General features: G+C 36.2%; 1 protein-coding gene across 1 annotated transcript in view; it reads right to left on the bottom strand.

Moving 5' to 3' along the window:
• SGIP1 (SH3GL interacting endocytic adaptor 1) overlaps window positions 1–21,682 on the bottom strand; it is a 1,342,240-nt gene that overhangs the window by 518,388 nt on the left and 802,170 nt on the right. Inside the window, exon 14 of the mRNA XM_053693689.1 lies at window positions 19,006–19,455. Coding sequence (XP_053549664.1) covers window positions 19,006–19,455 — 450 coding nt within the window. The remainder of the gene's footprint in view (window positions 1–19,005; window positions 19,456–21,682) is intronic.

The following is a 21,682-nucleotide window of genomic DNA, read 5'->3' as shown; positions in this document are numbered from 1 at the left end:
TCACTAATATTACAATGACACGCATTACATAGCATTGCAGTGTCACTAATATTACAATGACACACATTACATAGCATTGCAGTGTCACTAATATTACAATGACATGCATTACATAGCATTGCAGTGTCACTAATATTACAATGACACGCATTACATAGCATTGCAGTGTCACTAATATTACAATGACACGCATTACATAGCATTACAGTGTCACTAATATTACAATGACACGCATTACATAGCATTGCAGTGTCACTAATATTACAATGACACGCATTACATAGCATTGCAGTGTCACTAATATTACAATGACACGCATTACATAGCATTGCAGTGTCACTAATATTACAATGACACGCATTACATAGCATTGCAGTGTCACTAATATTACAATGACACGCATTACATAGCATTGCAGTGTCACTAATATTACAATGACATGCATTACATAGCATTGCAGTGTCACTAATATTACAATGACACGCATTACATAGCATTGCAGTGTCACTAATATTACAATGACACGCATTACATAGCATTGCAGTGTCGCTAATATTACAATGACACGCATTACATAACATTGCAGTGTCACTAATATTACAATGACACGCATTACATAACATTGCAGTGTCGCTAATATTACAATGACACGCATTACATAGCATTGCAGTGTCACTAATATTACAATGACACGCATTACATAGCATTGCAGTGTCACTAATATTACAATGACACGCATTACATAGCATTGCAGTGTCACTAATATTACAATGAACAGTGTCACTAATATTACAATGACACGCATTACATAGCATTGCAGTGTCACTAATATTACAATGACACGCATTACATAGCATTGCAGTGTCACTAATATTACAATGACACACATTACATAGCATTGCAGTGTCACTAATATTACAATGACACACATTACATAGCATTGCAGTGTCACTAATATTACAATGACACGCATTACATAACATTGCAGTGTCACTAATATTACAATGACACGCATTACATAGCATTGCAGTGTCACTAATATTACAATGACACGCATTACATAGCATTACAGTGTCACTAATATTACAATGACACGCATTACATAACATTGCAGTGTCACTAATATTACAATGACACGCATTACATAACATTGCAGTGTCACTAATATTACAATGACACGCATTACATAGCATTGCAGTGTCACTAATATTACAATGACATGCATTACATAACATTGCATTGTCACTAATATTACAATGACACGCATTACATAGCATTGCAGTGTCACTAATATTACAATGACACGCATTACATAACATTGCAGTGTCACTAATATTACAATGACACGCATTACATAGCATTGCAGTGTCACTAATATTACAATGACACACATTACATAGCATTGCAGTGTCACTAATATTACAATGACATGCATTACATAGCATTGCAGTGTCACTAATATTACAATGACACGCATTACATAGCATTACAGTGTCACTAATATTACAATGACACACATTACATAGCATTGCAGTGTCACTAATATTACAATGACATGCATTACATAGCATTGCAGTGTCACTAATATTACAATGACATGCATTACATAGCATTGCAGTGTCACTAATATTACAATGACACGCATTACATAGCATTACAGTGTCACTAATATTACAATGACACACATTACATAGCATTGCAGTGTCACTAATATTACAATGACATGCATTACATAGCATTGCAGTGTCACTAATATTACAATGACATGCATTACATAACATTGCAGTGTCACTAATATTACAATGACACGCATTACATAGCATTGCAGTGTCACTAATATTACAATGACACACATTACATAGCATTACAGTGTCACTAATATTACAATGACACGCATTACATAGCATTGCAGTGTCACTAATATTACAATGACACACATTACATAGCATTGCAGTGTCACTAATATTACAATGACACATTACATAGCATTGCAGTGTCACTAATATTACAATGACACGCATTACATAGCATTGCAGTGTCACTAATATTACAACATACATTACATAACATTGTAGTGTCGCTAATATTACAATGACACGCATTACATAGCATTGCAGTGTCACTAATATTACAACATACATTACATAACATTGTAGTGTCGCTAATATTACAATGACACGCATTACATAGCATTGCAGTGTCACTAATATTACAACACGCATTACATAGCATTACAGTGTCACTAATATTACAATGACACGCATTACATAGCATTGCAGTGTCACTAATATTACAATGACACGCATTACATAGCATTGCAGTGTCACTAATATTACAATGACACGCATTACATAGCATTGCAGTGTCACTAATATTACAATGACACGCATTACATAGCATTGCAGTGTCACTAATATTACAATGACATGCATTACATAACATTGCAGTGTCACTAATATTACAATGACATGCATTACATAACATTGCAGTGTCACTAATATTACAATGACATGCATTACATAGCATTGCAGTGTCACTAATATTACAACATGCATTACATAGCATTGCAGTGTCACTAATATTACAATGACACGCATTACATAACATTGCAGTGTCACTAATATTACAATGACACGCATTACATAACATTGCAGTGTCGCTAATATTACAATGACACGCATTACATAGCATTACAGTGTCACTAATATTACAATGACACACATTACATAGCATTGCAGTGTCACTAATATTACAATGACACGCATTACATAGCATTGCAGTGTCACTAATATTACAATGACACGCATTACATAGCATTACAGTGTCACTAATATTACAATGACATGCATTACATAGCATTACAGTGTCACTAATATTACAATGACACGCATTACATAACATTGCAGTGTCACTAATATTACAATGACACGCATTACATAGCATTGCAGTGTCACTAATATTACAATGACACGCATTACATAGCATTGCAGTGTCACTAATATTACAATGACACGCATTACATAGCATTGCAGTGTCACTAATATTACAACACGCATTACATAGCATTGCAGTGTCACTAATATTACAACACGCATTACATAACATTGCAGTGTCACTAATATTACAATGACACACATTACATAGCATTGCAGTGTCACTAATATTACAATGACATGCATTACATAGCATTGCAGTGTCACTAATATTACAATGACACGCATTACATAGCATTGCAGTGTCACTAATATTACAATGACACGCATTACATAGCATTGCAGTGTCACTAATATTACAATGACACGCATTACATAGCATTGCAGTGTCACTAATATTACAATGACACGCATTACATAGCATTGCAGTGTCACTAATATTACAATGACATGCATTACATAGCATTGCAGTGTCACTAATATTACAATGACACGCATTACATAGCATTGCAGTGTCGCTAATATTACAATGACACGCATTACATAACATTGCAGTGTCACTAATATTACAATGACACGCATTACATAACATTGCAGTGTCGCTAATATTACAATGACACGCATTACATAGCATTGCAGTGTCACTAATATTACAATGACACGCATTACATAGCATTGCAGTGTCACTAATATTACAATGACACGCATTACATAGCATTGCAGTGTCACTAATATTACAATGAACAGTGTCACTAATATTACAATGACACGCATTACATAGCATTGCAGTGTCACTAATATTACAATGACACGCATTACATAGCATTGCAGTGTCACTAATATTACAATGACACGCATTACATAGCATTGCAGTGTCACTAATATTACAACATGCATTACATAGCATTGCAGTGTCACTAATATTACAATGACACGCATTACATAACATTGCAGTGTCACTAATATTACAATGACATGCATTACATAACATTGCAGTGTCACTAATATTACAATGACACGCATTACATAACATTGCAGTGTCACTAATATTACAATGACACGCATTACATAGCATTGCAGTGTCGCTAATATTACAATGACACGCATTACATAACATTGCAGTGTCACTAATATTACAATGACACACATTACATAGCATTGCAGTGTCACTAATATTACAATGACACGCATTACATAGCATTGCAGTGTCACTAATATTACAATGACACGCATTACATAGCATTGCAGTGTCACTAATATTACAATGACACGCATTACATAGCATTGCAGTGTCACTAATATTACAATGACACGCATTACATAGCATTGCAGTGTCACTAATATTACAATGACACGCATTACATAGCATTGCAGTGTCACTAATATTACAATGACACGCATTACATAGCATTGCAGTGTCACTAATATTACAATGACACGCATTACATAGCATTGCAGTGTCACTAATATTACAACATGCATTACATAGCATTGCAGTGTCACTAATATTACAATGACACGCATTACATAACATTGCAGTGTCACTAATATTACAATGACACGCATTATATAGCATTGCAGTGTCGCTAATATTACAATGACACGCATTACATAGCATTGCAGTGTCACTAATATTACAATGACACACATTACATAGCATTGCAGTGTCGCTAATATTACAATGACACGCATTACATAGCATTGCAGTGTCACTAATATTACAATGACACGCATTACATAACATTGCAGTGTCACTAATATTACAATGACACACATTACATAGCATTGCAGTGTCGCTAATATTACAATGACACGCATTACATAACATTGCAGTGTCACTAATATTACAATGACACACATTACATAGCATTGCAGTGTCGCTAATATTACAATGACACGCATTACATAGCATTGCAGTGTCACTAATATTACAATGACACGCATTACATAGCATTGCAGTGTCACTAATATTACAATGACACGCATTACATAGCATTGCAGTGTCGCTAATATTACAATGACACATTACATAACATTGCAGTGTCACTAATATTACAATGACACGCATTACATAACATTGCAGTGTCACTAATATTACAATGACACGCATTACATAGCATTGCAGTGTCACTAATATTACAATGACACGCATTATATAGCATTGCAGTGTCACTAATATTACAATGACAGCATTACATAGCATTGCAGTGTCACTAATATTTACAATGACACACATTACATAGCATTGCAGTGTCACTATATTACAATGACATGCATTACATAGCATTGCAGTGTCACTAATATTACAATGACACGCATTACATAGCATTGCAGTGTCACTAATATTACAATGACACGCATTACATAGCATTACAGTGTCACTAATATTACAATGACACGCATTACATAGCATTGCAGTGTCACTAATATTACAATGACACGCATTACATAGCATTGCAGTGTCACTAATATTACAATGACACGCATTACATAACATTGCAGTGTCACTAATATTACAATGACACGCATTACATAGCATTGCAGTGTCACTAATATTACAATGACACGCATTACATAGCATTACAGTGTCACTAATATTACAATGACACGCATTACATAGCATTGCAGTGTCACTAATTATTACAATGACACGCATTACATAGTATTGCAGTGTCACTAATATTACAGATGACACGCATTACCTAGCTATTGCAGTGTCACTAATATTACAATGACACGCATTACATAGCATTGCAGTGTCACTAATATTACAATGACACGCATTACATAGCATTGCCAGTGTCACTAATATTACAATGACACGCATTACATAGCATTGCAGTGTCACTTAATATTACAATGACACACATTACACATAGCATTGCAGTGTCAACTAATATTACAATGACACGCATACATAGCATTGCAGTGGCACTAATATTACAACTGACATGCATTACATAGCATTGCAGTGTCACTAATATTACAATGGACACGCATTACATAACATTGCAGTGTCACTAATTATACAATGACAAGCATTACATAGCATTGCAGTGTCACTAATATTACAATGACACGCATTACATTGCATTGCAGTGTCACTAATATTACAATGACACGCATGTACATAACATTGCAGTGTCACTAATATTACAATGACACGCATTACATAGCATTGCAGTGTCACTAATATTACAATGACACACATTACATAGCATTGCAGTGTCACTAATATTACAATGACATGCATTACATAACATTGCAGTGTCACTAATATTACAATGACATGCATTACATAACATTGCAGTGTCACTAATATTACAACATACATTACATAGCATTGCAGTGTCACTAATATTACAATGACACGCATTACATAGCATTACAGTGTCACTAATATTACAATGACACGCATTACATAGCATTGCAGTGTCACTAATATTACAATGACATGCATTACATAGCATTGCAGTGTCACTAATATTACAATGACACGCATTACATAGCATTGCAGTGTCACTAATATTACAATGACACGCATTACATAGCATTGCAGTGTCACTAATATTACAATGACACGCATTACATAACATTGCAGTGTCACTAATATTACAATGACACGCATTACATAGCATTGCAGTGTCACTAATATTACAATGACACGCATTACATAACATTGCAGTGTCACTAATATTACAATGACACGCATTACATAGCATTACAGTGTCACTAATATTACAATGACACGCATTACATAGCATTACAGTGTCACTAATATTACAACATGCATTACATAGCATTACAGTGTCACTAATATTACAACATGCATTACATAGCATTACAGTGTCACTAATATTACAATGACACGCATTACATAGCATTGCAGTGTCGCTAATATTACAATGACACGCATTACATAACATTGCAGTGTCACTAATATTACAATGACATGCATTACATAACATTGCAGTGTCACTAATATTACAATGACACGCATTACATAGCATTACAGTGTCACTAATATTACAACATGCATTACATAGCATTACAGTGTCACTAATATTACAATGACACGCATTACATAGCATTACAGTGTCACTAATATTACAATGACACGCATTACATAGCATTACAGTGTCACTAATATTACAATGACACACATTACATAGCATTACAGTGTCACTAATATTACAATGACACGCATTACATAGCATTACAGTGTCACTAATATTACAATGACACGCATTTATAGCATTTCAGTGTCACTAATATTACAATGACACGCATTACATAGCATTGCAGTGTCACTAATATTACAATGACACGCATTACATAACATTGCAGTGTCACTAATATTACAATGACACGCATTACATAGCATTACAGTGTCACTAATATTACAATGACACACATTACATAACATTGCAGTGTCACTAATATTACAATGACACGCATTACATAGCATTGCAGTGTCACTAATATTACAATGACAAGTATTACATAGCATTGCAGTGTCACTAATATTACAATGACACACATTACATAGCATTGCAGTGTCACTAATATTACAATGACACGCATTACATAACATTGCAGTGTCACTAATATTACAATGACACGCATTACATAACATTGCAGTGTCACTAATATTACATCTGACACCGCATTACATAACATTGCAGTGTCACTATATTACAATGACAGCATTACATAACATTGCAGTGTCACTAATATTACAATGACACGCATTACATAGCATTGCAGTGTCACTAATATTACAATGACCATGCATGACATAAGACACTTGCATTTCACTAATATTACAATGACACGCATTACATAGCATTGCAGTGTCACTAATATTACAATGACAGCATTACATATCCATTGCAGTGTCACTCAATATTACAATGACACGCATATTACATAGCATTGCAGTGTCACTAATATTACAATGACACACATTACATAGCATTGCAGTGTCACTAACTATTACAATGACACGCATTACATAGCATTGCAGTGTCACTAATCATTACAATGACACGCATTACATAGCATTGCAGTGTCACTAATATTACAATGACACACATTACATAGCATTGCAGTGTCACTAATATTACAATGACATGCATTACCTAGCATTGCAGTGTCACTAATATTACAATGACACGCATTACATAGCATTGCAGTGTCTACTAATATTACAATGAACGCATTACATAGCATTACAGTGTCACTAACTATTACAATGACACGCATTACATAGCATTGCAGTGTCACTAATATTACAATGACACGCCTTACATAGCATTGCAGTGTCACTAATATTACAATGACACGCAACTTACATAGCATTGCAGTGTCACTAATATTACAAATGACACGCATTACATAGCAATTGCAGTGTCACTAATATTACAATGACACGCATTACATAGCATCTGCAGTGTCAACTAATATTACAATGACATGCATTACATAGCATTGCAGTGTCACTAATATTACAATGACACGCATTACATTGCATTGCAGTGTCACTAATATTACAATGACACGCATTACATAGATTGCAGTGTCGTAATATTACAATTGACACGCATTACATAACATTGCAGTGTCACTAATATTACAATGACACGCAATTACATAACATGATGCAGTGTCGCTAATATTACAATGACACGCATTCAATAGCATTGCAGTGTCACTAATATTACAATGACACGCATTACATAGCATTGCAGTGTCATCTAATATTACAATGACATGCATTACATAGCATTGCAGTGTCACTAATATTACAATGACCAAGGCATTACATAGCATTGCAGAGTGTCACTAATATTACAATGACACGCAATTACATAGCATTAGCAGTGTCACTAATATTACAATGACACGCATTACATAGCATTGCAGTGGCACTAATATTACAATGACAGCCATTACATACATTGGCAGTGTCACTAATATTACAATGACACGCATTACATAGCATTAGCAGTGTCCACTACTATTACAAACATGCATTACATAGCATTACAGTGTCACTAATATTACAATGACACGCATTACATAGCATTGCAGTGTCAGCTAATATTACAATGACACGCATTACATAGCATTACGTGTCACTAATAATTACAATGACATCGCATTACATAAGCATTGCAGTGTACACTAATATTACAATGACACGCCTAGTCTAATAGCATTGCAGTGTCACTAATATTACAATGACACGCATTACATAGCATTGCAGTGTCACTAATATTACAATGACACGCATTACATAGCATTGCAGTGTCACTAATATTACAATGACACGCATTACATAGCATTGCAGTGTCACTAATATTACAATGACACGCATTACATAGCATTGCAGTGTCACTAATATTACAATGACACGCATTACATAGCATTGCAGTGTCACTAATATTACAATGACACGCATTACATAGCATTGCAGTGTCACTAATATTACAATGACACGCATTACATAGCATTGCAGTGTCACTAATATTACAATGACACGCATTACATAGCATTGCAGTGTCACTAATATTACAATGACACGCATTACATAGCATTGCAGTGTCACTAATATTACAATGACACGCATTACATAGCATTGCAGTGTCACTAATATTACAATGACACGCATTACATAGCATTGCAGTGTCACTAATATTACAATGACACGCATTACATAGCATTGCAGTGTCACTAATATTACAATGACACTGCATTACATAGCATTGCAGTGTCACTAATATTACAATGACACGCATTAATAGCATTGCAGTGTCACTAATATTACAATGACACGCATTACATAGCATTGCAGTGTCACTAATATTACAATGACACGCATTACATAGCATTGCAGTTGTCACTAATATTACAATGACACGCATTACATAGCATTGCAGTGTCACTAATATTACAATGACACGCATTACATAGCATTGCAGTGTCACTAATATTACAATGACACGCATTACATAGCATTAGCAGTGTCACTAATATTACAATGACACGCATTACATAGCATTGCAGTGTCACTAATATTACAATGACACGCATTACATAGCATTGCAGTGTCACTAATATTACAATGACACGCATTACATAAGCATTGCAGTGTCACTAATATTACAATGACACGCATTACATAGCATTGCAGTGTCACTAATATTACAATGACACGCATTACATAGCATTGCAGTGTCACTAATATTACAATGACAACTCATTACATAGCATTGCAGTGTCACTAATATTACAATGACACGCATTACATAGCATTGCAGTGTCACTAATATTACAATGACACGCATTACATAGCATTGCAGTGTCACTAATATTACAATGACACTCATTACATAGCATTGCAGTGTCACTAATATTACAATGACACGCATTACATAGCATTGCAGTGTCACTAATATTACAATGACACGCATTACATAGCATTGCAGTGTCACTAATATTACAATGACACTGCATTACATAGCATTGCAGTGTCACTAATATTACAATGACACGCATTACATAGCATTGCAGTGTCACTAATATTACAATGACACGCATTACATAGCATTGCAGTGTCACTAATATTACAATGACACGCATTACATAACATTGCAGTGTCACTAATATTACAATGACACGCATTACATAGCATTGCAGTGTCACTAATATTACAATGACACGCATTACATAGCATTGCAGTGTCACTAATATTACAATGACACGCATTACATAGCATTGCAGTGTCACTAATATTACAATGACACGCATTACATAGCATTGCAGTGTCACTAATATTACAATGACACGCATTACATAGCATTGCAGTGTCACTAATATTACAATGACACGCATTACATAGCATTGCAGTGTCACTAATATTACAATGACACGCATTACATAGCATTGCAGTGTCACTAATATTACAATGACACGCATTACATAGCATTGCAGTGTCACTAATATTACAATGACACGCATTACATAGCATTGCAGTGTCACTAATATTACAATGACACGCATTACATAGCATTGCAGTGTCACTAATATTACAATGACACGCATTACATAGCATTGCAGTGTCACTAATATTACAATGACACGCATTACATAGCATTGCAGTGTCACTAATATTACAATGACACGCATTACATAGCATTGCAGTGTCACTAATATTACAATGACACGCATTACATAGCATTGCAGTGTCACTAATATTACAATGACACGCATTACATAGCATTGCAGTGTCACTAATATTACAATGACACGCATTACATAGCATTGCAGTGTCACTAATATTACAATGACACGCATTACATAGCATTGCAGTGTCACTAATATTACAATGACACGCATTACATAGCATTGCAGTGTCACTAATATTACAATGACACGCATTACATAGCATTGCAGTGTCACTAATATTACAATGACACGCATTACATAGCATTGCAGTGTCACTAATATTACAATGACACGCATTACATAGCATTGCAGTGTCACTAATATTACAATGACACGCATTACATAAGCATTGCAGTGTCACTAATATTACAATGACACGCATTACATAGCATTGCAGTGTCACTAATATTACAATGACACGCATTACATAGCATTGCAGTGTCACTAATATTACAATGACACGCATTACATAGCATTGCAGTGTCACTAATATTACAATGACACGCATTACATAGCATTGCAGTGTCACTAATATTACAATGAACGCATTACATAGCATTGCAGTGTCACTAATATTACAATGACACGCATTACATAGCATTGCAGTGTCACTAATATTACAATGACACGCATTACATAGCATTGCAGTGTCACTAATATTACAATGACACGCATTACATAGCATTGCAGTGTCACTAATATTACAATGACACGCATTACATAGCATTGCAGTGTCACTAATATTACAATGACACGCATTACATAGCATTGCAGTGTCACTAATATTACAATGACAAGCATTACATAGCATTGCAGTGTCACTAATATTACAATGACACGCATTACATAGCATTGCAGTGTCACTAATATTACAATGACACGCATTACATAAGCATTGCAGTGTCACTAATATTACAATGACACTGCATTACATAACATTGCAGTGTCACTAATATTACAATGACACGCATTACATAGCATTGCAGTGTCACTAATATTACAATGACACAGCATTACATAGCATTGCAGTGTCACTAATATTACAATGACACGCATTACATAGCATTGCAGTGTCACTAATATTACAATGACACGCATTACATAGCATTGCAGTGTCACTAATATTACAATGACACGCATTACATAGCATTGCAGTGTCACTAATATTACAATGACACGCATTACATAGCATTGCAGTGTCACTAATATTACAATGACACGCATTACATAGCATTGCAGTGTCACTAATATTACAATGACACGCATTACATAGCATTACAGTGTCACTAATATTACAATGACACGCATTACATAGCATTGCAGTGTCACTAATATTACAATGACACGCATTACATAGCATTGCAGTGTCACTAATATTACAATGACACGCATTACAAAGCATTGCAGTGTCACTAATATTACAATGACACGCATTACATAGCATTGCAGTGTCACTAATATTACAATGACACGCATTACATAGCATTGCAGTGTCACTAATATTACAATGACACGCATTACATAGCATTGCAGTGTCACTAATATTACAATGACACGCATTACATAGCATTGCAGTGTCACTAATATTACAATGACACTGCATTACATAGCATTGCAGTGTCACTAATATTACAATGACACGCATTACATAACATTGCAGTGTCACTAATATTACAATGACACGCATTACATAGCATTGCAGTGTCACTAATATTACAATGACACGCATTACATAGCATTGCAGTGTCACTAATATTACAATGACACGAATTACATAGCATTGCAGTGTCACTAATATTACAATGACACGCATTACATAGCATTGCAGTGTCACTAATATTACAATGACACGCATTACATAGCATTGCAGTGTCACTAATATTACAATGACACGCATTACATAGCATTGCAGTGTCACTAATATTACAATGACACGCATTACATAGCATTGCAGTGTCACTAATATTACAATGACACGCATTACATAGCATTGCAGTGTCACTAATATTACAATGACACTGCATTACATAGCATTGCAGTGTCACTAATATTACAATGACACGCATTACATAGCATTGCAGTGTCACTAATATTACAATGACACGCATTACATAGCATTGCAGTGTCACTAATATTACAATGACACGCATTACATAGCATTGCAGTGTCACTAATATTACAATGACACGCATTACATAACATTGCAGTGTCACTAATATTACAATGACATGCATTACATAACATTGCAGTGTCACTAATATTACAATGACACGCATTACATAGCATTGCAGTGTCACTAATATTACATGACACGCATTACATAGCATTGCAGTGTCACTAATATTACAATGACACGCATTACATAGCATTGCAGTGTCACTAATATTACAATGACACGCATTACATAGCATTGCAGTGTCACTAATATTACATTGACACGCATTACATAGCATTGCAGTGTCACTAATATTACAATGACACGCATTACATAGCATTGCAGTGTCACTAATATTACAATGACACGCATTACATAGCACTTGCAGAGTCACTAATATTTACTATGACATCGCATTACCATAGCATATGCAAGTGTCACTAATATTACAATGGACACGCATTACATTAGCATTGCAGTGGTCACTAATATTACAGATGACCACACATTACATAGCAAATGGCAGTGTCACTAATAATACAATGACTCGCATTACATAGCATTGCAGTGTCCCTCTAATATTACAATGACACCTGCATCTACATAAGCATTGCAGTGTCACTAATATTACAATGACACGCATTACATAAAGCATTGCAAGTGGTCACTAATATTACAATGACACGCATTACATAGCATTGCTGTGTCAACTAATATTTACTATGACACTGCATGTACATAGCATTGCATGATGTCACTAAATATTTACAATGACACGGCATTACATAGCATTGCAGTGTCACTAATATACAACTCGAACAGGTCGACCAATATTACAATGACCCATTACATATCATAGCAGTGTCACTAATATATTACTAATGCTCACCATTACATAGCATTGCAGTGTCACTAATATTACAATGACACGCATTACATAGCATAGCAGAGTCCACTAATATTATCAGACACACATTACATAGCATTGCTGTGTCACTAATATTACAATGACAAACCATAACATAGCATTGCAGTGTCACTAATATTACAATGACACGCATTACATAGCATTGCAGTGTCACTAATATTACAATGACACGCATTACATAGCATCTGCAGTGTCACTAATATTACAATGACACCGCATTACATAGCATTGCAGTGTCACTAATATTACAATGACAAATGCACTACACATAACATGCAGTGTCACTAATATTACAATGACATGCATTACATAGATTGCAGTGTCACTAATATTACAATGACACGCATTACATAGCATTGCAGTGTCACTAATATTACAACATGCATTACATAGCATTGCAGTGTCACTAATATTACAATGACACGCATTACATAAATTGCAGTGTCACTAATATTACATGACACGCATTACATAGCCATGCAGTGTCGCTAATATTACAATGACCACGCATTTACATAGCATGTACAGTGTCACTAATATTACAATGACACACATTACATAGCATTGCAGTGTCACTAAATATTACAATGACACGCATTACATAGCATTGCAGTGTCACTAATATTACAATGACACGCATTACATAGCATTGCAGTGTCACTAATATTACAATGACACGCATTACATAGCATTGCAGTGTCACTAATATTACAATGACACGCATTACATAGCATTGCAGGGTCACTAATATTACAATGACACGCATTACCATAGCATTGCAGTGTCACTAATATTACAATGACACGCATTACATAGCATTGCAGTGTCACTAATATTACAATGACACGCATTACATAGCATTACATAGCATTGCAGTGTCACTAATATTACAATGACACGCATTACATAACATTGCAGTGTCACTAATATTACAATGACACGCATTATATAGCATTGCAGTGTCGCTAATATTACAATGACACGCATTACATAGCATTGCAGTGTCACTAATATTACAATGACACACATTACATAGCATTGCAGTGTCGCTAATATTACAATGACACGCATTACATAGCATTGCAGTGTCACTAATATTACAATGACACGCATTACATAACATTGCAGTGTCACTAATATTACAATGACACACATTACATAGCATTGCAGTGTCGCTAATATTACAATGACACGCATTACATAACATTGCAGTGTCACTAATATTACAATGACACACATTACATAGCATTGCAGTGTCGCTAATATTACAATGACACGCATTACATAGCATTGCAGTGTCACTAATATTACAATGACACGCATTATATAGCATTGCAGTGTCACTAATATTACAATGACACGCATTACATAGCATTGCAGTGTCACTAATATTACAATGACACACATTACATAGCATTGCAGTGTCACTAATATTACAATGACACGCATTACATAGCATTGCAGTGTCGCTAATATTACAATGACACGCATTACATAGCATTGCAGTGTCACTAATATTACAATGACACGCATTACATAGCATTGCAGTGTCACTAATATTACAATGACACGCATTACATAGCATTGCAGTGTCACTAATATTACAATGACACGCATTATATAGCATTGCAGTGTCACTAATATTACAATGACACGCATTACATAGCATTGCAGTGTCACTAATATTACAATGACACGCATTACATAGCATTGCAGTGTCACTAATATTACAATGACACGCATTACATAACATTGCAGTGTCACTAATATTACAATGACACGCATTACATAACATTGCAGTGTCACTAATATTACAATGACACGCATTACATAGCATTGCAGTGTCACTAATATTACAATGACACGCATTACATAGCATTGCAGTGTCACTAATATTACAATGACACGCATTACATAGCATTGCAGTGTCACTAATATTACAATGACACGCATTACATAGCATTACAGTGTCACTAATATTACAATGACACGCATTACATAGCATTGCAGTGTTGCTAATATTACAATGACACGCATTACATAGCATTGCAGTGTCACTAATATTACAACATACATTACATAGCATTGCAGTGTCACTAATATTACAATGACAAGTATTACATAGCATTACAGTGTCACTAATATTACAATGACACGCATTACATAGCATTGCAGTGTCGCTAATATTACAATGACACGCATTACATAGCATTGCAGTGTCACTAATATTACAATGACACGCATTACATAGCATTGCAGTGTCACTAATATTACAATGACACGCATTACATAGCATTGCAGTGTCACTAATATTACAATGACACGCATTACATAGCATTGCAGTGTCACTAATATTACAATGACACGCATTACATAGCATTACAGTGTCACTAATATTACAATGACACGCATTACATAGCATTGCAGTGTCACTAATATTACAATGACACGCATTACATAGCATTGCAGTGTTGCTAATATTACAATGACACGCATTACATAGCATTGCAGTGTTGCTAATATTACAATGACACGCATTACATAGCATTGCAGTGTCACTAATATTACAACATACATTACATAGCATTACAGTGTCACTAATATTACAATGACACGCATTACATAGCATTACAGTGTCACTAATATTACAATGACACGCATTACATAGCATTACAGTGTCACTAATATTACAATGACACGCATTACATAGCATTGTAGTGTCGCTAATATTACAATGACATGCATTACATAACATTGCAGTGTCACTAATATTACAATGACACGCATTACATAACATTGCAGTGTCACTAATATTACAATGACACGCATTACATAGCATTGTAGTGTCGCTAATATTACAATGACATGCATTACATAACATTGCAGTGTCACTAATATTACAATGACACGCATTACATAGCATTGCAGTGTCACTAATATTACAATGACACGCATTACATAGCATTGCAGTGTCACTAATATTACAATGACACGCATTACATAGCATTGCAGTGTCACTAATATTACAATGACACACATTACATAGCATTGCAGTGTCACTAATATTACAATGACACGCATTATATAGCATTGCAGTGTCACTAATATTACAATGACACACATTACATAGCATTGCAGTGTCACTAATATTACAATGACACGCATTACATAGCATTGCAGTGTTGCTAATATTACAATGACACGCATTACATAACATTGCAGTGTCACTAATATTACAATGACACACATTACATAGCATTACAGTGTCACTAATATTACAATGACACGCATTACATAGCATTGCAGTGTCGCTAATATTACAATGACACGCATTACATAGCATTGCAGTGTCACTAATATTACAATGACACGCATTACATAACATTGCAGTGTCACTAATATTACAATGACACGCATTACATAGCATTGCAGTGTCACTAATATTACAATGACACGCATTACATAGCATTGCAGTGTCACTAATATTACAATGACACGCATTACATAGCATTGCAGTGTCACTAATATTACAATGACACGCATTACATAGCATTGCAGTGTCACTAATATTACAATGACACGCATTACATAGCATTGCAGTGTCACTAATATTACAACATACATTACATAGCATTGCAGTGTCACTAATATTACAATGACACGCATTACATAGCATTGCAGTGTCACTAATATTACAATGACACGCATTACATAACATTGCAGTGTCACTAATATTACAACATACATTACATAGCATTGCAGTGTCACTAATATTACAATGACACGCATTACATAGCATTGCAGTGTCACTAATATTACAATGACACGCATTACATAGCATTGCAGTGTCACTAATATTACAATGACACGCATTACATAGCATTGCAGTGTCACTAATATTACAATGACACGCATTACATAGCATTGCAGTGTCACTAATATTACAATGACACGCATTACATAGCATTACAGTGTCGCTAATATTACAATGACACGCATTACATAGCATTGCAGTGTCACTAATATTACAATGACACGCATTACATAACATTGCAGTGTCGCTAATATTACAATGACACGCATTACATAGCATTGCAGTGTCACTAATATTACAATGACACGCATTACATAGCATTGCAGTGTCACTAATATTACAATGACACGCATTACATAGCATTGCAGTGTCACTAATATTACAATGACACACATTACATAGCATTGCAGTGTCACTAATATTACAATGACACGCATTACATAGCATTGTAGTGTCGCTAATATTACAATGACACGCATTACATAGCATTACAGTGTCACTAATATTACAATGACACGCATTACATAGCATTACAGTGTCACTAATATTACAATGACACGCATTACATAGCATTGCAGTGTCACTAATATTACAATGACACGCATTACATAGCATTACAGTGTCACTAATATTACAATGACACGCATTACATAGCATTGCAGTGTCACTAATATTACAATGACACGCATTACATAACATTGCAGTGTCACTAATATTACAATGACACACATTACATAGCATTGCAGTGTCACTAATATTACAATGACACGCATTACATAGCATTGCAGTGTCACTAATATTACAATGACACGCATTACATAGCATTGCAGTGTTGCTAATATTAAAATGACTAAAGCAGGTCATTGTGGCACTATAATGGCTCTTGAATGTATATCTGACAATTGCTATATCGGAGCTGATTTACATAGGCTTATTTAAGACATACCACTTGCACTGCCCGTCCCACTACTTGAGCATGGCCCAGGAGACGACACCACTGATCTGTAGGTGGGAGGTGGAGGAGGGGGTGGTGTAGCTCTCTGCCCCAGCCCAAAATCTTTTGGAGAGGCTGTTGTCTCTAATACTTCATCTCTGATAAATGCTTGTTCTGAGATTTGCTTCTGAACTTCTTCCAAGTTGAGAGGAGAAGGGATGTTGCGTGTTGTTTCAATAGGGGGTGGTTCAGAAGGAATTTCTGGATCAATGGTTGGAGATTCAGACTCTTCTTTGGGAGATAGTGCGGGAGAAATCTGCTCTGGGGAAAGGTCAGAAAACCTCACCCACTTGTCTTCAGAATCAACAGTTACAGATTTAGGTGAAAACACTGGTCCAAAAATGGTATCCAAATCACTGATCGTTGGTAACTCACTGATTTCCGTTTCTCTTCGGTCGCTTCCTGTGGTTAGAGTTAATTTGGAAGTTTAAGAAAATGGAAACATTTAAATATCACTTTTTTTTACGTTAAAGGCAGTAAACACCTTGATATGTTTATATACAATGCTATGAGTAGTGAAACATTGCTTGCTCTATCTGAATCATGAAACTTTTATTATGAATTTAGTGTCCCTTTAAATATTCTGTGTCATAAAGTAAAAAACAAAAGCTTAAAAAACATAAATTATGCTTACCTGATAATTTCACTTCCATTGTGTAGAGGAGAGCCCATGGCTTCATTCATTACTATTGGGAATTAAGAACCTGGCCACCAGGAGGAGGCAAAGACATCCCAGCCAAAGGCTTAAATACCTCTCCCACTCCCCTCATCCCCCAGTCATTCTGCTGAGGGAACAAGGAACAGTAGGAAAAATATCAGGGTATAAATGGTGCCAGAAGAATATATTAAATTTAGGTCCGCCCATCGGAGATACAGAGGGGAGCCGTGGACTCTCCTCCCCACGATGGAAATTAAATTATCAGGTAAGCATAATTTATGTTTTCCATCTAAAGGGGAGGAGAGTCCACGGCTTCATTCATTACTATTGGGAACATATACCCAAGCTCTAGAGGACACTGAATGAAACCGGGAGGGTAAAAGGCTGACCCTAATCTGAAGGCACCACAGCCTGTAAAACCTTTCTCCCAAAAGCCGCTTCCGCAGAAGCAAAAATGTCAAATTTGTAAAACTTTGTAAAAGTATGTAAGGAAGACCAAGTAGCCGCCTTACAAATCTGCTCCATAGAGGCGTAATTTTTGAAGGCCCAAGACGAAGCCACCGCTCTAGTGGAATGAGCCGTGATCCTCTGAGGAGGCTTATGTCCCGCTGTCTCGTAAACCAAGTGGATCAAGCTCCTCAGCCAAAAAGACAAAGAAGTAGCAGAAGCCCTCTGACCCCTGCGCTTCCCGGAATACACGACAAAAAGAGATGTAGATTGCCTGAAGTCCCTTGTAGCCTAAAGATAGAACTTCAGGGCACGGGCCACGTTAAGATTATGAAGTAACCGCTCCTTCGAAGAAGAAGAGTTAGGACACAGAGAAGGAACAACTATTTCCTGATTTATGTTACGATTGGACACCACCTTGGGGAGAAAACCCAAGCCAGTACGAAGAACAGCCTTATCCGTATGAAAAATCAGATAAGGGGGCCCATGTTGCAAGGCCACCAGTTCAGATACTCTGCGAGCCGATGCAATGGCCAACAGGAAGAGAACTTTCCAGGACAGAACCTTGTGAAGAGAATGCATAGGCTCAAACGGAACCTGCTCCAAAACCCTAAGAACCAAGTTTAAGCTCCATGGGGGAGCAGACTGCCTAAAGACAGGCCTGATTCGAGACAGAGTCTGAACAAAGGATTGAATGTCAGGGAGCTCAGCGAGTCTCCTATGCAACAAAACAGATAATGCCGAAATCTGTCCATTTAAGGAACTAGCGGCAAGACCCTTCTCTAAACCCTCTTGAAGAAAAGACAGAATTCTGGAAACCCTCACCTTGTGCCAAGGGTATCCATGTTTCTCACACCAGGCCAAAAAAGTCCCCCACACCTTATGGTGACTGGCTTTCTTGCCTGAACTAGAGTGTCAATCACACTTTCAAAAAGACCTCTCTTGGCTAGGACTAGGCATTCAATCTCCACGCAGTCAGCCTCAGAGAATCGAGATTTTGATGTTGGAAAGGACCCTGTTTCAGCAGATCCCTGCGACATGGTAACCTCTACGGCGGAGAGGATGACATCCCCGCCAGATCCGCAAACCACGTCCTCCGCGGCCACGAAGGAGCAATCTGAATGGTCGACGCTCTCTTCTGCTTTATGTGTGCCACTATACGAGGTAAGGGAGGAAAAATGTACGCTAGATTGAACCCCCAAGGCACCGCTAATGCATCTATCATTTCTGCCTGGGGGACCCTTGACCTCTACCCGTATCGGGGAAGTTTGCAATTGAGTATGGACGCCATGAGATCTATCTCCGACGCCCCCGATCTGAGACAAATCTCCGCAAACACCTCGGGATAAAGAGACCATTCCCCTGGATGTAATGTTTGCCTGCTGAGAAAGTCCGCTTCCCAGTTGTCCACACCTGGAATGTGGATCGCCGAAAGCGAGCAGTTGGGTGACTCGGCCCATTCCAGGATCCGAGACACCTCCCTCATTGCGAGGGAGCTCCTCGTACCCCCCTGATGGTTGATGT

The sequence above is a fragment of the Bombina bombina genome, chromosome 10 (genome assembly GCF_027579735.1).
Source record: "Bombina bombina isolate aBomBom1 chromosome 10, aBomBom1.pri, whole genome shotgun sequence".
In the NCBI taxonomy this organism is placed as follows: domain Eukaryota; kingdom Metazoa; phylum Chordata; class Amphibia; order Anura; family Bombinatoridae; genus Bombina; species Bombina bombina.
The sequence above is the reverse complement of the archived record's forward strand: the minus strand, read 5'-3'. Positions and strand labels throughout refer to the sequence as shown.